Here is an 18500-nt window from a genome sequence, read left to right on the forward strand (position 1 = left end):
TTAAAATACTATCATAGGTTTATAATATCAAGTAATTAATATTCTCATTTCACAGATTGAATGAACATTGAGCTTCACATGATCATTTGGACTAACAAAGTTATTTGATTATTATTTAAAGAGAAGAGTTCGTCGTCTTCTTTCTTCTTTCCTGTGCTGGCCGGAGAAGCAACAGTTTAGATAAGAGCGCAGAGCATGAATGGCCTTGGCCCATATCTTGTAGATTAAGCTTGTGTCAGAAACGTATGGTTTTGCTTGGGCAGAGCAAATAGAGCAGGACCTTTAGGTCAGAAAAGGAAACAATTCATCACGCTACAATATTCAGTAACCAGTCTTCATATTAAGTGAGACATCATAAAAACAAAGCCAAGTTATTTCATTGTCTCAGAAAACCTGTTTAAACAAGCAAAGGCTCTCACTGATGAACAGTAACCCTGATTCTAAAGATTAACACAAAAACAACCCTGATGAGAAAACCTCCCAACACCAGGAGCCTCTCCATCCCAGTCCGCTGCCAGGGTGAACAAATGAAGGTGTAACACCTGTAAGCAGCACCAGCTCAGTCCACTCTAGCTAAAACCCGACCACAGCGCTTCACTGGAGGGCAGTGTTTCTTCTAAAACAAATCAGAGCAGTGAAACTTTAAATCAGACATTTCAAGTACTAAATTCTTCTGTTATGAACCATACAAGCCTGCTCGTAGATGAGGCTGTGTGAGGAAACACGACCTACACCCAGCTCCTCATGCAGAAACACTATGGACAGCTCCAGCTGATAAAAACGTTTCCTCACTCACACTTTCACAGCGAGGACCGCCCTGACATGCCGTCGGTCAAAGAACATGGCCAAATCTAACCACAAACTAACGGTCCAAGCCGCTATCTCCAAACCATCACCCCTGAGGACTACGCTATACAAAATCCAACACAAACTCCCACACCTGGCCCGAGAACACACTTCAGCATAAACATGTAAAAGAGGGAGAGGTCTACTGGAAACCAGCTGCTGGAGTAAATTAATATTGATTAAAATTAGGAATATTCCTTGTAGACATTTAAAAAGCCCTTTCCAAATCCAGGGGGCTTTTACACCCTTCTCGCTTCAAACCACACGAACCACAGGAATTTCCATCAGCCAGAAATCCCAACCATCCACACCACACCACACTAAAGCCAGCAAGAGCAGGAGGGTGGAGATGGTGTGTGATTTATAAACGTAGGTTCAAAAATGAGCATTATGTGGTTGACTTTCTAATAAATTAGGCTTAAGGATTAGGGCCGGGCAGTAGAACCATAGCAATATGATAATAATAATAATAATAAAGAACTTTTTCTCCACAGACATGAGAACAGGCCGATAGAGATGAAGCAGAGAGCCACACGGCTCAGTAGCACCCGGACGGTTAGCTTCCACTAGTGGAGATGCACTCTGACCTCTCCTGGATGCTAAATCAGCCTTTCATGGTCACAAGCCACCGCGGGTGAGGACGTAGAACAGGCCTCTCCTGATCCGACCGTTTCCTTTATGCAGCTAATTTCGGCAATGCAGGCAGAACCGAAGACGGCGTTCACGTCCGACATGCACGTGAGACTCCGGGTGACCGATCCGATTTTAAAAAGACAAGTACTACACGGTTTCCCAGTGAGCCCCTTAACCCCGAGTTACAACCAGATGAACCCCTACAACTTACAACTAGCTCCATGTGAGATGAGCCTCAACACCGGTTCATTTTACAGATATTAACCCAGGATTGTTGTAATAGCAAACACACACACACACACACACACACACACACACACACACAAACAGCTCTTTGGCTGCTCTGCTGCCGTGGAGCTCCTTGGTAAGAGAGTTTAGTGCGCGGCTAGATTAAAAATACTAATTTTTCTCCAGCGAAGCTGTTCTGTATCCTCCTGATAATTTAGTGCATCTCTTGTTGAAAACGTCTCATATTTTCCTTTCAGGTCTTTCGCCCGTCTCCCATTCTTCTATTGCACAGTCTGTCTTGCTCTACCCATCTGCCTCCTCTCAAGATGATCTCATGTCCAGTGAGTTCTCAGAGGAGCTCCAGAGCAAAACAGGGACAGATTACTTTACAACAGCAAATTAGTACCTTTGGCCTGTGAGTGTGTGACTGCCTGGGAGACGAGTCAGCAGGGACACACACATCATTCCAGAGCGATGAAGACAGGCTGATGGCCTGTCCTGTCATACGGCCCTTGGCTGAACAAACAGGACAATTTGTGTCTGTGGGATAAAACAGGATCGCTTTCGTTGCTACACTGGTGAGAACGGTATAATGACGTTGTGCTGGTTGTGAGGACGGAAGATGTGGACATGCTATGGTTTCCATCAACAAGGATAGCTTCAAGACAAGTCGGTTTATGCTGGTTATTGCTGTTAGATGGATGTGTACGATTTCAGCTTCCTGTTTGACACTTTTAACCCCGGGCTCCAGAGTTTGTACCTTTGATTGAAGATCACAGGTGCCTCATCATCAGAGCATTTGGAGCAACTGCGCCCCTACTTAAAGTGGAGGAGGAAGCCTGAGGATAAAGTAAGACCAGTAAACGATGCAACTCTAAAGGGAGATAGCACCACAGAAGATGCTAACTCCTACATCACAGGTCAGCGTGTGTGGATCAGCTCAGCTGACCCAGTCTGCCTGCTGATCCTGATCAATAAAGACAGAAGTGGGCTGAGCTCTGGCGTGTTTCAGGGTAAAGGGCCCGAGTGGGTTTGAACTGGATCTGGTCAGTCTGTGATGCTCTGAGCACCATTAGTTGGGTGAGGTAACTGCACTGTGGCTCCCGAAAGTGTTTACTGATGTATTTGGAGAGGTTACAATACTGAGGGATGGGAAGGGGCTGAAAGAATGAGAAACAGTGGACGGTCCATGACTTGGCTCAAGCTCTGAATGCTACTCTGATAACTTTAATTCAGCTGAGAACACAGGTCTGCAGGCTGAAGCTGTTTTAACAACGATAAACAGAACTAGTAGTGTAGCTGGCACTGCCCGGTGCTCTGAGGTAATATTTACCAGGATCGGTTGATATTAGGTGTAGCAGACCATTTACTGTCACAGCTCACTGCTCCTGAGCCTCGGTATGGTAATAATACATGAAACCAGTTGGCTGCACAAAAGACTCAAGTATTATGTAAAAAATGAACAGTTTAACGTCCATCTTTTAAGTTGTTTTAGAATCATAAACATCTTTCTATTTGGTGAAAAAATAAAGTTCATCACGCTGTTCAGTGTTTGATGTTTTCATTTAGTTGTGTAAAAGGCAGCTTCAACAAAAATCATGACGTAGGGGTAGGACTACGGAGACTATCACCATCACCACAGCGTTGGCATAAGGCTCACAAAAGTATCGAAACCAGTCAAAATGGTAAAGCTTTGTGTTTGTGGAGGTTGTTCCAGCTCCTGTCTGTCTGAACATCGAGTTCATCGATTTCCTTTGAGGACAAATTTGGTATTTTGAGCGTGGGTGAGGTTTGTTCAAGTTGGACGGCAAGATTTCACCACAAGGAGTGTATCTTCTAGCGTTATAGTGCGTGGAGCACCTTTTCGTGAAGACTACAATGAAAGTGACTTGACTGAGCAGAAGATGGGTTTCAAATGCAAGAATAAGGTCAGGCTGAAGCCCACCATAGTACAGTGGATGAAACAGCTCCCATCTACCTGAATCCTCTTGTAAAGGCTTACATCACGGTCCCGACGCTCCGGTCATCAAAGGATCGTCGGCTAGCACACCTACACCACGCTCAGGGCAATCCTGACTTTTCATGTGTCGTTCCACAGATGTGGAACGTTCTACCAAGCACTACTAGAACAGGGGCTTATTTGTCGATTTTCAAAAAGCTCCTGAAGACCCTGCTCTTCAGAGAGCTTCCTCTGAACTAGCACCCTCCCTGCACCCGTCCCCCACTCTACTGTCCTCTCCTTGTTCACTTCCCTTTATGATTGATTCTGCTGCCTCACTGCCACCTAGGATTGACTGATCAGTGTTTGTTGTTAGCCTCAAGGGCAACCTGCTGCTTCATTGGACAAAAGCATCTGCTAAACACAAACATACCGTCAGAACACAGCAGAGGCGGCGAGAGGGACAACGAGGAGGTAAGACTGCATCCACAACAGTGGCTACTCTGGGTACAGCTGCAGCAGATTCAAGACTCCACGAGGAACTGCAGCCCAGAAAGTTGAAGTTTGTCAGGTAATTATTATGTAGTGGGTAGACCACAGCATGCAACCCATGGTTCTGGTCCAGCGGAGTTGGCTGAAGGCAGTTTAAGTTTTCACCAAAAAGTGCAGTGATCGGTTTTATTGTCAAGCTAATAGATTTCCAGCTCACTCCCCATTTTACTGTGTTGAATGCAGCTTTTTGATATATATCGTAACTTCACTCAAACCAGTCACTCAGCACAGGAAGAGTTAACAACAACAACCAGAGCACTGAGCTCCTACAATGGAATAACACCGAGCCACTGGTTCAGGTATGTGGACCACACATGGGTCAACATTCTCACGAAGGAAGTAGAAGACATTAGCAAGCACATTAATGTCCTGGACAAGAACATCAAGTTCACCAGGGAGGATGTCCACAACCACCAACGGCCTTTCTTGGACTGTGCTGTGCTAACTGAACAAGCTGGAAGTCTCAGCACTGAAGTAACCAACTCACACAGACCAGCATCTGCATTTGGACTCACATCACCCACTGGAGCACAAGATGTCAGTCATCAGGACTTTACACCATCGGGCCGGGAACATTCCCACAAAGACTGAAGGAAAACACATGAAGAAAGCTCTCCAGAACTGCAGATACCCTAACTGGACCTTTGTGAAATCTACAAAGATGCCTAGAAAAGCATCCAAAGCAGCAACCAGCAAAGAAAAGGACAACAGGCACAAAGGCACCATCATCCCATACGTGGCAGGAGTCTCAGAGAAACACAACATCCCAGTAAACTTTAACCCTCAGACAGAACCTGGTCCATCCTGAAGACAAAACACCCAAACAGAAGCTCAGTGGCGTCGTTTATGCAGTCCAGTGTAGTGAGGACTGTCCAGATGTTTACATCGGGGAAACTAAACAACAATTACACAAGAGCATGGCACAACACAGGAGAGCCACCTCTTCAGGTCAGGACTCTGCAGTCCACCTACACCTGAAGGACAAGGGACACATTCTGGACAGAGAAGACAGATGGATTAGAGAGGAGTAAAAGAAGCTATCTATGCCAAACGTGAAAAACCCACTTTAAATAGGGGCGGGGCTTAGATTTAACCTTTCCAGTACCTATAATGCAGCTTTGGATTTCATTCCTAAGCAGCTTCAGTCTAGGTCACACCTTCCTGCATCTGATCAACACAACCACTCCCTCTCAGCAGAGGCCAATGACTCATCAGGGGATGGAGAGGAGGGGTACTCAGAGTAGTTTCTGCTCGTTAAACAACAACAGACAGCTACTGCTGATAAGATTGACTCACCCATGTTCCAGTCAGACCTGACAAAGCTCCTCGGATGAGAAGAGAAACATCTTTAAGAACCCAAAGGAGTCCAGCTGCCTTCATCTGAACCCTTTTGGATAACCATGACCTGGATGACTGAGAATCTTCACCGGCTTATTTCACTCAAACTCCACTAGAAATAATAATTTAAAAAAAAACCTTCTTAAAATAAAAGCCTGGTATTTTACCCAATTTATTATTAAGTCAGATTCATTGATTAAAGTTACAAATAATACGAGTTAATTAACTTAACCACACAGTTCTAACAATGCCAAGTGATCCAAGTGGTGCTGCAGGCTGAGTAAACCGGTGCAGCTAGATCTAACAATACTAGGATAGAAGGGAGGTTGAATCCATGTTGCGTTTTAGGTGGTTTAAAATCTAAACCAGTGCATGACCTGTGCAGTTTTAGTCAGGCTACAGCAGCGACTCCTAACCAGGAGGACACGCACCCCCAGTGGTATGTGAGCCAATCACAGAGGGTACGTAGAAGCCAGATGTCATTGCTGTGTCTGGGTAAAACGGGCTGGGATGTGTTTTGTTTAATAAATACCAAATGCAGTAATCCACGGTATAAACAGTATATGGTGATGATAAAAATGTAGCCACCGGGAGAGATTTAGACTCTACCCGCCAACCGCGATTGTGCGTGATGTTGTCAAGCCAAGTCAGCTGGGGCTGCTGCAGCAGCGCGTGGATTATCGAGTTCTTGTAAAGAAGACGCGGTAATGTCGGTTATACGGAGCTGGTTTGGGTTCATCTGATGTTGAGCAGAAAAACATCCTCGGTAAAAGAATCTGGGTTACAGTAAAGCTGTATCTGTGTTAACAGCTCGTTAATTCCCTTAATGCCGTCCATTTAACACACAAGCTTCCGAACGTTCCGGACATCTCTTGTGATTTAGTTTGAACTAATTTCCCTCCAAAGTTTCAGCTTTTTCTCCCGTTTATTAATAAAACACGAGTCTGAAGGCAGCTCTTCTCTCCCTGTGCCGAGCACCGCCGTCAGACCCGCTGATCAGCTGATCTGAGGATCACTCAACATAACGGGAGGGAAACGGGATCAAACTCCAACCTTATCTTTCGACTGTCAACCAGATATGCAGCCAAGCGTCGTTTTAGCTGCAGTTATTCACTAGTGAAGCAACTCCTCACTTCCATGAGCAAAAGAAAAACATGAAAAATGATTACATCAGTCAAGAACTCAGAGAAACATTATTTACTTCAGTTCAAGCTATTATTAGTTTGTGTTTTCATCACATTTAGCTTGTTCTTCAGCTGTTTTCATTTCATCAACACGTTTGACTACGGGGGTGCTCGTGGAGCGGGAAAACAGCTTAGGGGGTCCACGAGTCAGAAGATGTTGGGAAAGGCTGATCTAGAGCATCACAGGGTTGAACAAACACCACAAACATTCACAACTCTGCCAGAAACAGACTCGTAAAAGCTACAAAAACACAGTTACCATTAAGGTAACATAACCTCATCTCTTATCTGGGTCAATATTTTCATAACCCCAAAATGTAATTGGGAGTGTTTCCTACGGCGGACAGTTTGGCAGATTTTTTATCACCAAACTCAATGTTAGCTAAGCCGTTTTGGCACCATTGTCCTATTTCTTATTTATGTAGTTTCACAAATGCTGTTGGTCTTATGAAGACATTTTTCATGTAAGATGATGGAATAACACATGACAAAACCATTCTGGAATCACATTCTTCATCAGTCAAGACATCTGGCTCACTCGCACCATCTTTCATCCCAAATATCCATGAAAACACACAGGTCATTTAGACTCTGCTAAAGTGAGATGTGGTTTCCTCTGGGCCGATATGCCAGATTGCCACTCACAAAGTGTGTGAGCGAGAGTGAGGTAAGAGCACAGATTAACCGTGGTCGATGATTAATACAACTTGACTTACTGACTTACTGCGAGCAATTATGGCCATGTCTTTTCTCAAGCCTGACTTTCTCACACTCATGTGGGACACATGGGGGTCCTAGAGCATGTGTGCAACACACACACACACACACACACACACACACACACACACACACACACACACACACACACACACACACACACACACACACACACACACACACACACACACACACACACACATCACTAGCACACCCTCCACTCAACCTCCAAACCACAAAGGGTTAAATATAATCAATCTTCTTTAACAATGCTGTCAGGGAACTGTCTGAGAACGCTGACAGGAACACACTGATAGCACTCAGATCAAGGTGTGTGTGTGTGTGTGTGTGTGTGTGTGTGTGTGTGTGTGTGTGTGTGTGTGTGTGTGTGTGTGCACGCCTCTAAGGACTGTATCTGAATGTTCCACTAAATGCCAGTAGATTCCTGTGTGAAAGCCATCCAACACATGTAGATGATGTGGATCCAAGAACACACGCCTGTGTGTGTGTGTGTGTGTGTATGTGTGTGTGTGTGTATGTGTGTGTGTGTGTGTGTGTGTGTGTGCGTGCGTGTGTGTGTGTGTGTGTGTGTGTGTGTGTGTGTGTGTGTGTGCAGGGGCGTGTGTGTGACTGCATGTGTGTGTGCATGTTTGTTTGTTTGTGTGTCCATGTGTGTGTGTGTGTGTGTCCACATGTGTGTGTGTGTATGTGTGTGCATGTGTGTCCCCGTGTGTGTCCACGTGTATGTGTGTGTGTCCACGTGTGTGTGTGTGTATGTGTGTGCATGTGTGTGTCTGTGCGTGTCCACGTGTGTGTGCGTGTTTGTGTGTCCGTGTGTGTCCACGTGTGTGTGTGTGTATGTGTGTGCATGTGTGTGTCCGTGTGTGTGTGTGTATGTGTGTGGATGTGTGTGTCCGTGTGTGTATGTTTGTGTGTCCGAGTGTGTGTGTGTAACTGCGTGTGTCTGTGTGTGTTTGTGCATCCGTGTGTGTGCATGTGCGTGTGTGCATGTGTGTGTGCGTGTGTGCATGTGTGTGTGTGCATGTGTGGGTGTGTTACCTGGGCTGACTTGTGGGATCTCCAGCTGTACTGGTGGCTGCAGAGGCTAGCCAGCAGCACATTCTCATCGGTGTCCACCTGGCCAAAGCGCAGAGTCTCATGTGTGTCGTTGCAGATCACATAATGGCTGTAGAGCATCTCCTCTGCCTCTGGATTCCCGTTCTGAAGGAATAAAAATAGGGAGATGTGGGAAATATGGATAACTCTATGGGAAGAGACAAGGACAGTTATGTTAGGCGTATGAAGGCAGAGTTCAGGTGCCATCACCTGTGGGAGTCAGTCATTGGTGGCTTGTCCATAGGGGGCACTAGGGCACCGCTCCACCAGTCTCACAAAACTGTAAGTACTGTTTAACCTGCATTTAAGTGTAGTTTAAAAACGTTCTCTCACACTTTTACCACAACTGAAGCATCTTGTGATGTATTTCCTGTTCCTTTCGGGCGCAGCGATCTTTACCACAGACCTACGCTATAACTGGCACATGCGCGCTGGATCCCCCTCCCATACAAAGAATAGGAGAAGCTTTGGTTGCAGAGGTTTGAGACCAAAACCGGTGGTCTCAGCTCAGATCAGATCAGATCAGGATGTTCACCCACAACCAGAAACTTTCCACCACTCTTTTTTTATTTAAATGTATGTTTTAGCTCACCGTTCTTTTCTTAATGTTAGAGCAGCTGAGTACACCTCATGGAGTTTTTATATTATGGAGAACTAGAAAGTGATGAAATGTGATGTCTGCAACCTGTAAACACTCTCCAGCAGGTCAGGAACCAGCTCAGTGTCATGTTGGGACATTGGATTACATGAATCAAGAGGGTTTATTTTACTATAACAGTTATTGTTATAACCATACACCATCAAAGAGTGAATTTATGCTTTTGACTTGATTATCTTTGTTTCTTTTGCTTTTCATCCAGCAGCTTATTGTCGTTGTTCAGGTCATGTTCATCGTTTAGATGAGCCTCTTGCCGTTACTTATGTGTGCAGGTTGCATGTTTTTGGAACAACTTTGTTCCTGGAAGTGCTCATGTACCTGGTACTGGGCCCACTTAATCTTGGTGTGACCTTTGACCCAGCTCTCACCCTGGATTCTCATGTCAGTTCTCTTGTTCGCTCTTCCTTCTTCCATCTCAGGAACATTGCTAAGCTGAGTCCCATTCTGTCCCGCTCTGAACTTGAGACAGTTCTCCACACCTTCATCTCCTCACGCTTAGACTACTGTAACTCTCTTTTCACGTGTCTGAGCAGAACCTCCCTGAACCGTCTACAGGTGGTTCAGAATGCCTGTGCTCGGCTTCTGACCAAGTCCTCCAAACACACCCACATCATCCCGCTTCTCCTCCAGCTTCACTGGCTGCCAGTCAACTTCAGGGTTCATTTCAAGATCCTGGTTCTGGTCTATAGGGCCTTACATGGACAAGCACCATCTTACATTGGTGATCTTCTTAGTCCCTACACCCCCAGCAGGTCCCTGAGGTCCAGTGATCAAAGCCTATTGGTTGTGCAGCACCAGGCTAAAGGTCAAAGGTGACAGATCATTTGCTGCTGTGGCCCCCAGACTCTGGATCTCTCTCCCCCTGAGCCTGAGATCAGTGGACTCAGTGGTCTCCTTTAAACTCACCTGTTCAGGCTTGTGTGTTACCTTCATCACCTCCCTCTCCTCGTTCTGCTCTTTCTTTCCCGGGATCCAATGGTTTCCCTCCTTCCTGTTCACTTTCTCTCTCTCTTTCTTTCTTAACATTTTTAATCACATTGTCTGTTTTTGCTTATTTTAAACATATATTTAATAATGGAAATCTTTTTTATAATTGAATTTTGTGTTTTTTGTGAAGCGCCTCATGGGTTTTACCTCGAGAGTCACTTTATAGACATAGACAGCTTAAATGACTATCGACCGGTTGCCCTCACACCTGTAATCACAAAGTGTCTGGAGCGACTCATCTCCAACCACATCCAAGCCTGTCTCCCCACCACCTTCGACCCCCTTCAGTTTGCCTATCGGGGAAACAGATCAACAGAGGATACCATCGCCCTGATCCTGCACACAACACTGAGCCACCTAGAGACCAGAGGAAGCTACGTCAGGATGCTCTTTGTTGACTTCAGTTCAGCTTTCAATACCATCATCCCAGACATTCTTACCTCACAACTGCTCAGCCTTCAGATCCCCCCCTCCACCTGCCACTGGATAAAAGACTTTCTCACAAATTGACCACAGCATGTTAAACTTGGCTCCCATCTCTCCTCCTCCATCCTGCTCAGTACTGGCTCTCCTCAGGGCTGTGTGCTGAGCCCCCTACTGTACACTCTGTGCACATCGGACTGTACCGCATCCCACCCATCCACTGCCATCTTTAAGTTTGCTGATGACACCACTGTGGCCAGCCTCATCACAGACGGAGACGAGGCAGCGTACCGGGCAGAGGTCAGTAATCTGTCAAGGTGGTGCTCAGATAACAACCTCACTCTGAATATAAAAAAAACAAAAGAGCTCATTCTGGATTTCAGAAGACACAGTCACACACACGCCCCTCTCCTCATAAATGGAGAGTGTGTGGACCGTGTCCCCTCCATCAGGTTCCTCGGCACCATCATCTCTGCTGACCTGTCCTGGTCTGCCAACACCAGAGCTCTGGTTAAAAAGGCTCAGCAGCGGCTGCACTTTCTCCGGGTCTTGAGAAGGTGAGGCCTGGATCAGAAACTGCTGCTGGCTTTCTACCACTGCTCCGTGGAGAGCACCTTCACCTACTCTCTGAGTGTGTGGTATGCAGGCTCCACTGCTGAGGACAGGAAGGCTGTTCAGAGGACAATAAACACTGCCCAGAGGATTACTGGCTGCACCCTGCCATCCCTGGAGGCCATCTCCAGAACCCGCTGCCTGAAGAGAACCGCTGCTATCCTCCGTGACCCCACCCACCCTGCCCACTGCCTGTTTGACCTGTTGCCCTCAGAGCACCGCTTCAGGTCAGTTAAATCACATACCACCAGACTTTCCAACAGCTTCTTCCCTTGGGCCATCAGAACATTCAACCCCCCACATCCCCATCAGTAATGTGGACCAATCTGTTTAAAATCCTTTTAAATTGTCGTTTTAGCAGATATGAATCACTGGTTGCACTTTCTGGGTGTTTGCTAAATGTTTTTAAATTGTTTTTAGTCCTCTATGGCTTTGACATTGATTGTTATTTATTGTCTTGTGCACTGTTGATGGCGGACCATCTGTAATTTAACTGCCACGAGCAATTACAATAAAGTCGATTCTATTCTATAAACGATTGTTTTCTTTCCCTCCTTCTTGAACTGGATCGATAGCCAGAACTGACAATGCCATTGGTATTGATAAAAACTTCCCACCCCTGCCTGTGTGGATGTTGGTTTAATTGGAATGAAAGCTGCTTCTTCTGACCTGCAGGTCCAGATACTTGTTAACTGGTGGTGGTGCAGCTTTAACAGCCTTTCTGGCACTTGCTCTGTAGGAAGCATCAACATGGATGAACGTTTTATTTGAACCCTCTGACGGGACTCATCCACACACTCTTGTTCCACTCGAACAAACACAGCTAAGAAATCTGCTCAACCATTTCTCGACATGCCAGCAAGCAGGACCCCGGCCTGCTGCATCCTTCTGACTGACTGTTAACGGAGGCGGGCAGTAAAATCTCAGAGTCCGACGGCCGAGCACGTTCCCGATCCTGATGATGTCGCTGTGACTGGAGGATGGGAAAGTCCACACCACTAAGAGAACATGTGATGACAGATGTGTGCAGATGAGAGCGAGGTAGAGTAAAATATAGATGGACAGCTGCAGCAGCCAGCTAAAGAGTGCTTTACTTTCATAGTGGAACACCATCTGCTCTCCCCTTCCAACCACGCTTTACACACTTCCTGCAGCCATCTTAAGACGCCACTGCTGTTGGTGTCGTCTTTCGACTCTGATTCACGAGGAAAAGTGATCCACTCAGCAGAGAAACTTCCTCCTATAATCACACTCACTCGTGTGTTTGAGGCTTTCATGTGAACAAATATTAATAAAAAGAAATTCAAGCAACTGTGTCATAAATCTTGTTAAAGAGGCCGAGATGACAGCGTCCTAGTAGGCACCATTCCCTTAATCCAGTCAGATCCAGTTACTGGAGTTTTAACGGGCTCCAGCACAAATCTGCATGGCTCCCTCAGAAAATGCAATGTACAATAAAATGTCTGGAGTACAGACTGTAAATAATGACGCCCGCTCAAAGGAAATACACAGGAAAGGAGACAGCAGGGACGTGATGACACATCTACTCTTCTGAAAGCCGCACATCTGCTACAACCAGAAACCCACAGCAGTATCCAGTTCTTCTCTGTTGAAAAGGAAAGTGGGTAAGTATTCCAGCACGGGAAGAACAAAGCTAAGCTAGATGCATGTGGATGTCTGTGCCTGTGACTGCTCTGGGAGAGGGCCGTGTGGGTGAGTACTACTGGGCTTTTGTGTGGTCTCCACCAGGATAGAGTGGCACCAGGAGCCCAGAGTGGAGAAGTCTCAGCTTCGAAGAACATCTATGTGTCACAAATGGGAAAATACTTGTTAGGGTTATGAATGTAAAACCAAATACTACAGAAAAGTCAGCTGCTTTGTTTAAACCCCACAATTGGACAAGGCAGATTAGGATTATTATGAAACAATGCCACATGAGTGTGAACTCTAGTCTTTTATGTGAGTCCATCTGGAAGTGCTTGGTGTGCTCTGGTTGAGCTGGTCTGTTATGAATGTGGCTGGGTGAGGAGGCTGCAGTAGTATTGTACTTGAATCTGCTTTGTTTCAGCGCTGACCCCAAAGACCACATCACAACAGGCCTGCCTGTAGGCCCTGACACGAGGAAATCAGAGAATCAATGAAAAAAAAACATGTCCTTCTGTTGCACGGCGTGAGTTAGTGTCTCTGACTACTACTGGAGGTGTTTTCACCCGCGTGTGTCTGAAATATATCAAGTCCTATCAGGTCAGAGCATTTACTTTAGATGCTGTAGTTCACATATACCACCCAATGTGTGTCTGGTTAGGGTTAGCTACGTCCCTCAGATGCGTTCAGCAACAAAATGTTTGAAGCTCCGGATTTGAATGAAGCTTTAGACACCTTTTCTTTCCAACCCAAGCTGAGCACGAGCAACATTTGGTTATTGTACCACTGGGTCTGGGGCCCAGTCTCTCTCTGGGCTGCAACTGTGGCTAAAACATTTCAAACAGCATTCAGGAGAGGCTTTCCTAAGAACTTTTACATTTTTTCTGAGGGTTCTCACAAAAACGACGCGAGTAAAAGTGCAACAGAAAATGAGCTTTGTTGGCAGCACACGTCTCCTGCTGGTCACCACCAGCTGCAGCACAACGGGCTGAACTCTAACTACCATGTTTACAAGGAAAAGCAACCATTTAAAGGAAAGTGCAATTAAAGACATTAAATGATAAAGAGCAAACCGCCCCGAGGGACGATGCTGCATCGTGGGACCTTAGCTGAAGGACCTGAGATGAGCCTGAATGTTCGGTGTGTCTACAGTAGATTCAGCCTTTAGCTTATGTTAAAGTCAGAGACGGGTTCTGAGTGCAGAAACACGCAGGGGAAAGAAATGACTTTGGCGATGTTCACAGCTTAATCTGACCTATAAATGTAGCCGTGTGCAAAGAGAGTCACTACTGGTGTCGGCCATGTTTGTATAAAAAAACAACGCCCAGTTCGTAGGGCTCCACGATGACCTTTCACCTCGACCACACTATGATCTGATTTATGACACAAATAACCAGGAAACACGGACTGGACTGTGATGCTCCACATGAAACATGACGACTCTTCAAACAATCGCTGAGCGTCGGTGAAGGCTGCTAGCCAAAACAATCATCTGATCGTGTATTTTTATACAGCTTATTTACTTTTGTTTTCCACACGTTCAAGTCCACAGCTGCTGTAGAAAAAACGTTAGCTTTGGTTGTGTTCACCTGGCATGAGAGGGCCTCCAGGTCCCAGTGTGAGTCAGCCATGATAGGTGTGTGTGTGCAATGGGAGACCGAACAGGGAACTGGGTCCAGATGAAGCTTTGGCAGGTGCCCCCTCACTCTCTCTCTCTCTCTCTCTCTCTCTCTCTCACTCTCACTCTCACTCTCACTCTCACACACACACACACACACACACACACACACACACACACACACACACACACACAGGCAGCGCTGAATGCTGGGATCACAGCAGTCATGAAGACGACAGTACTGCATCCTCTGAGGACAAACCAAGGGGACGTCCACACCTCGGCTGCAGGAGCTGCTTCACACAAACGTGTGAACAATTCCATAACAGGAAGTGTGGCTGGTTTTCCAAAACTCTGGAGATGAGAGTGAAGAGTTACCTGTTGCCAGCTGAGCAGGGCTGTGTCCAGCGTGTGGACGGCATACTGGCTGATGCTGAGGGACACCGGGTCCAGAAACACACTAACATCCAAAGAGGAGCTCTGGGGACAGCAGGTGACGGTGGCTTGTCCCTAAAAGGCCAATAAAAGACACGTTCATTTGGTTTCAGCAGTACTTTCAGCTGCATATGTGGACAGGATGAGTGTTTGTGAGTTTGACCTGCAGCTTGCAGGGCTGGAGAAGCTGAAGGTGGGTCAGGTTTCGGTACTCCAGCAGCTTGCAGACAAGCTGCGTGGAGAAGCTGAAATCTTGACAATGACGTGGTCCATTGCTCCACTGGCGGAGGAAGACCCGAGGTTCTGGAGCACCCAGCACCATGAACTCCTGCTCCTGAGGTAACTTTCTGTCTGGAAGGAAGGGATGAAGCTTCCTAGCTGGAACTGGAGGAAGGAAAACCATAAAGTTCAAAATTCACACTCTACTAAACCTGTATCACCCATGTGAAAAGATGACACGTGTAGGTTGGTTTATTTTCTGTTTCAGACTAAAGTACTTGTAACTACTAAGTCAGAGGTGAGACTTTATTGTCCTGTTCATCTCCCACCTGTGCCCAGCTGCTCAAGGTGATGGCAGAGGCGGAGCTCCAGCTCAGTTAGCTGTAGAGACACGCCCAGCGAGGGGACGAACCAAGGTGCGAAGCAGGAGTCCACACGGGTGCAGGCTGCCAGAGCTATCGGAGACACCAGCTGGTCACAGGGGAGCTGGGAGCCACAGTCGCTGTCTGAGCTGGAAGGGAGGCGGACAGCGATGACTCAGCAGAAGCTCTCAGAACCACCAGAGTCGGTTCCATGTGAAAACAACACAGGGTCGATATTCAGCTGAATTTTTCATAAAAACGTGGAACATCAAGGACATCTTCAACGGAATCAAACCCACAACGGTCCAGAGGAAGCGACGGGTGGGGTAAACGACATTAACTGATGAAGCCGAACAGGAAATAACAGAAACGACGTGATTGTGCTGCGTCACTGGAGAAAACAGCAGATTAACCTGCTCGTTACTCCCAACGGGCACGGCAGCAAACGTTCGGTAGTTTCTGATTTTCCTTCTGGTTGAAACTAAAGTCCAGAAGATAAAACAGCCAAGTCAGGAAAAGAGAAATAATTTAAAGCTAAAGGAAACGTGCTGTTTAGAGGATGACTGTAATGAGTTACAGATGTATATTTGACTTTTCTCAGTATCTGCTCCTTTTTTCCTGTTCCTCGCTGACCTCCTCTCTGGAGCTGTCTAAACCACACACAATGTGGGCTTGGCACATATTTTACACAAAAAGGTTTCCTAAATCCCAAAAGGAAGTTATAAAGCAAAGAGCACAAGAAACAAAAAGCAAAACGAGAAAGGAATGAGAAAAATGACAAAAAGACTCAAAGCCCAGAAATACAACCGGAGGCTGAGCGACACGAGGGAGAAGTGTCAGCGAGTAAAACCGTAATCTGTGAGGTGTTCGGTCCAACCCAGCCTGGCCCAAAGGGGCCTGACTCCCTGTGCTTCCCCTCAATTAGATACACTCAAGGTAAGCAGGAAGGAGTCCGCATGGGCCCTGACAGCCACTCGGTGTGCTGGGAAATCTCATTAGGCCTATCTGAAGGCCTTCCAAGCCCACTCGCTGCTCCTGCACTCCAGATGTGGGAGCAAGGGACACATTCTAGCAGACTGGGAGAGAGCCGCCTCTGGTCTCCCTCACACCCCACAGCACAAAGTCTGTGGATCCACACACACCTGTGTGAGCTAACCTGGATGCTGAAAATAAGAAAGATTTGACAATACAACAGAATCTATTTCCTCACCTCTGCTCGTCTGCTGCCTCTCCGTTATTATTGAGCACGATCCTCCACAGGTCTGACGCCACCAGCTCCTTCTGCTGATGGCTGAGGCTGGGCAGCTGCAGCTGGCAGGAGCAGCTTTCTGACAGGCTGAAGTCTCGGTATGGGACAAAGGCCTGCTGGAGCTCATCCCAGTACTCCAGACTACAGGGTACCTGAGAGCACACACACATGCGTGTTAAGGTATCAGCAGGCTGGACCATGAGCTACTATCATTATTATTTATTTCTTGTGTCAGATTTCCTGATATAGTTGTGAAACATCTCTAAGTTCAGAGCGCCTGGAACAAAACGCTACAGTTGAAGAACCACAAATAACAAGAAAAGCACTCGGAGTGAGTGTTGGGGATGAGTCCTAGCTACAGGCAAAGCAAGATGGCCGACTGTCCTCCAATGACCAAATACCTCATCTCCATCCTCTAGCCCTCTGGCAGCTGGTGATGCCCGACAGAGGAGCCCTCACTCACCATCTCACACCTTCAACAACAAGGTGCTTCACATGATGAGAGGATGAAGCCAAACAGCAACAACACACGCACGCACGCACGCACGCACGCACACACACACACACACACACACACACACACACACACACACACACACACACACACACACACACACACACACACACACACACACGCACGCACACGCACACACACTAACCGTTACAGCCCAGCACTGAGAGACTGAAACATGCTGGTCTTTTCTTCTCTGTTGTTTCCATGCAGCCAGCCAGTGTGTGCTGAAAACCACCGAATACAAATGAGACACATCACAGACAGTTGGGGGGCTTTGAAGGACTCTGAGGAAATGCCTTTGGCATCGGCATCACGAGGAGTCACGGCATAACCAATGAGTTTCTTTCTTTTGTTAAACACACTTGTAGGCTCAGAGCTGCATAATAAACTCTGCTGAAACACAAGCTCTAAAAGTTATTGTTCTCAATAAATCTCGGACGTTGCCAGTAGCACGCCAGAAGACATTCCCAGTTTGGGTTTGCTGATGGACCGATATTCTGTTTTCCAGTGAATCCCACAGATATTTCCCTCTGGAACCAGCGCCCACTAACTGACAGCTTTTCATGGAAAGTCAAGAGTCAGACTTAATGGTTCTTTCCCACCCCCCTCTGCTCTTACACAACAGGTACCACATTATAAAGCAGCAGAGGGCTGCTAGCCATCACAGGCTCAGGCTGCATGGACCCCAGCAGTAGATGGGGACTCCTTGCATCAGAGACATCTGAAGATTTCTGAACACAAGCAAACAAAAGAGCAACGGCACTTCCAGCGTGGACCACCAACGAAGAAAAACTACAAGCCGTCACCACCACAACACTGCATGACCACGTAACAACCAACAGCTGGGTGACAGTCATTAACACTGACGTTGTGTTTTCACACTGAATACCAACAGGTTATGTTCACCGTCTCCTTTCAGAGCCACTGATGCGATGACTCCTAGGGCCTCGGGCCAAAATGAACATAAAGTGTCTGGTGTTCCTGTGAGAACCAAACCAGCTTCTCGCGTTCCCATGACCACCTGCCGAGTCCAGCTACTGATGGATCAGAAGTGGCAGGGCACTCCTCAGGACGCACCTGAAGAATCGCAGGCTGACCACAGGTTAAGGACCCAACTCCTCGGTGTGTGTGTCCGTTCATCAGGCTGTTCTGGGAGAGAAATGGGTGAGGTAACTCTAGCATACATCACATATGAAATGCCACACAGCTTTTCAAGGAATCAGCTT

The 18500-nt window shown here is 46.8% G+C and overlaps 1 protein-coding gene across 3 annotated transcripts in view; it reads right to left on the bottom strand.

The window, feature by feature from the left end:
- Positions 1-18500, bottom strand: part of LOC107378864 (intermembrane lipid transfer protein VPS13B) — a 462085-nt gene that overhangs the window by 50832 nt on the left and 392753 nt on the right. For 2 of the 3 annotated variants that reach the window (XM_015949323.3, XM_015949324.3), the window contains exons 42-46: positions 16722-16912; positions 15479-15660; positions 15094-15314; positions 14874-15005; positions 8497-8658 (exon numbers count right to left, since the gene is read on the bottom strand). In XM_015949323.3, coding sequence (XP_015804809.3) covers positions 8497-8658; positions 14874-15005; positions 15094-15314; positions 15479-15660; positions 16722-16912 — 888 coding nt within the window. Of the gene's footprint in view, positions 1-8496; positions 8659-14873; positions 15006-15093; positions 15315-15478; positions 15661-16721; positions 16913-18198; positions 18424-18500 lie in introns of those variants that run through there. The other variant, XM_070550848.1, reaches the window with a different exon arrangement.

This window comes from Nothobranchius furzeri, chromosome 5 (genome assembly GCF_043380555.1).
Source record: "Nothobranchius furzeri strain GRZ-AD chromosome 5, NfurGRZ-RIMD1, whole genome shotgun sequence".
NCBI classification, from domain to species: Eukaryota; Metazoa; Chordata; class Actinopteri; order Cyprinodontiformes; family Nothobranchiidae; genus Nothobranchius; species Nothobranchius furzeri.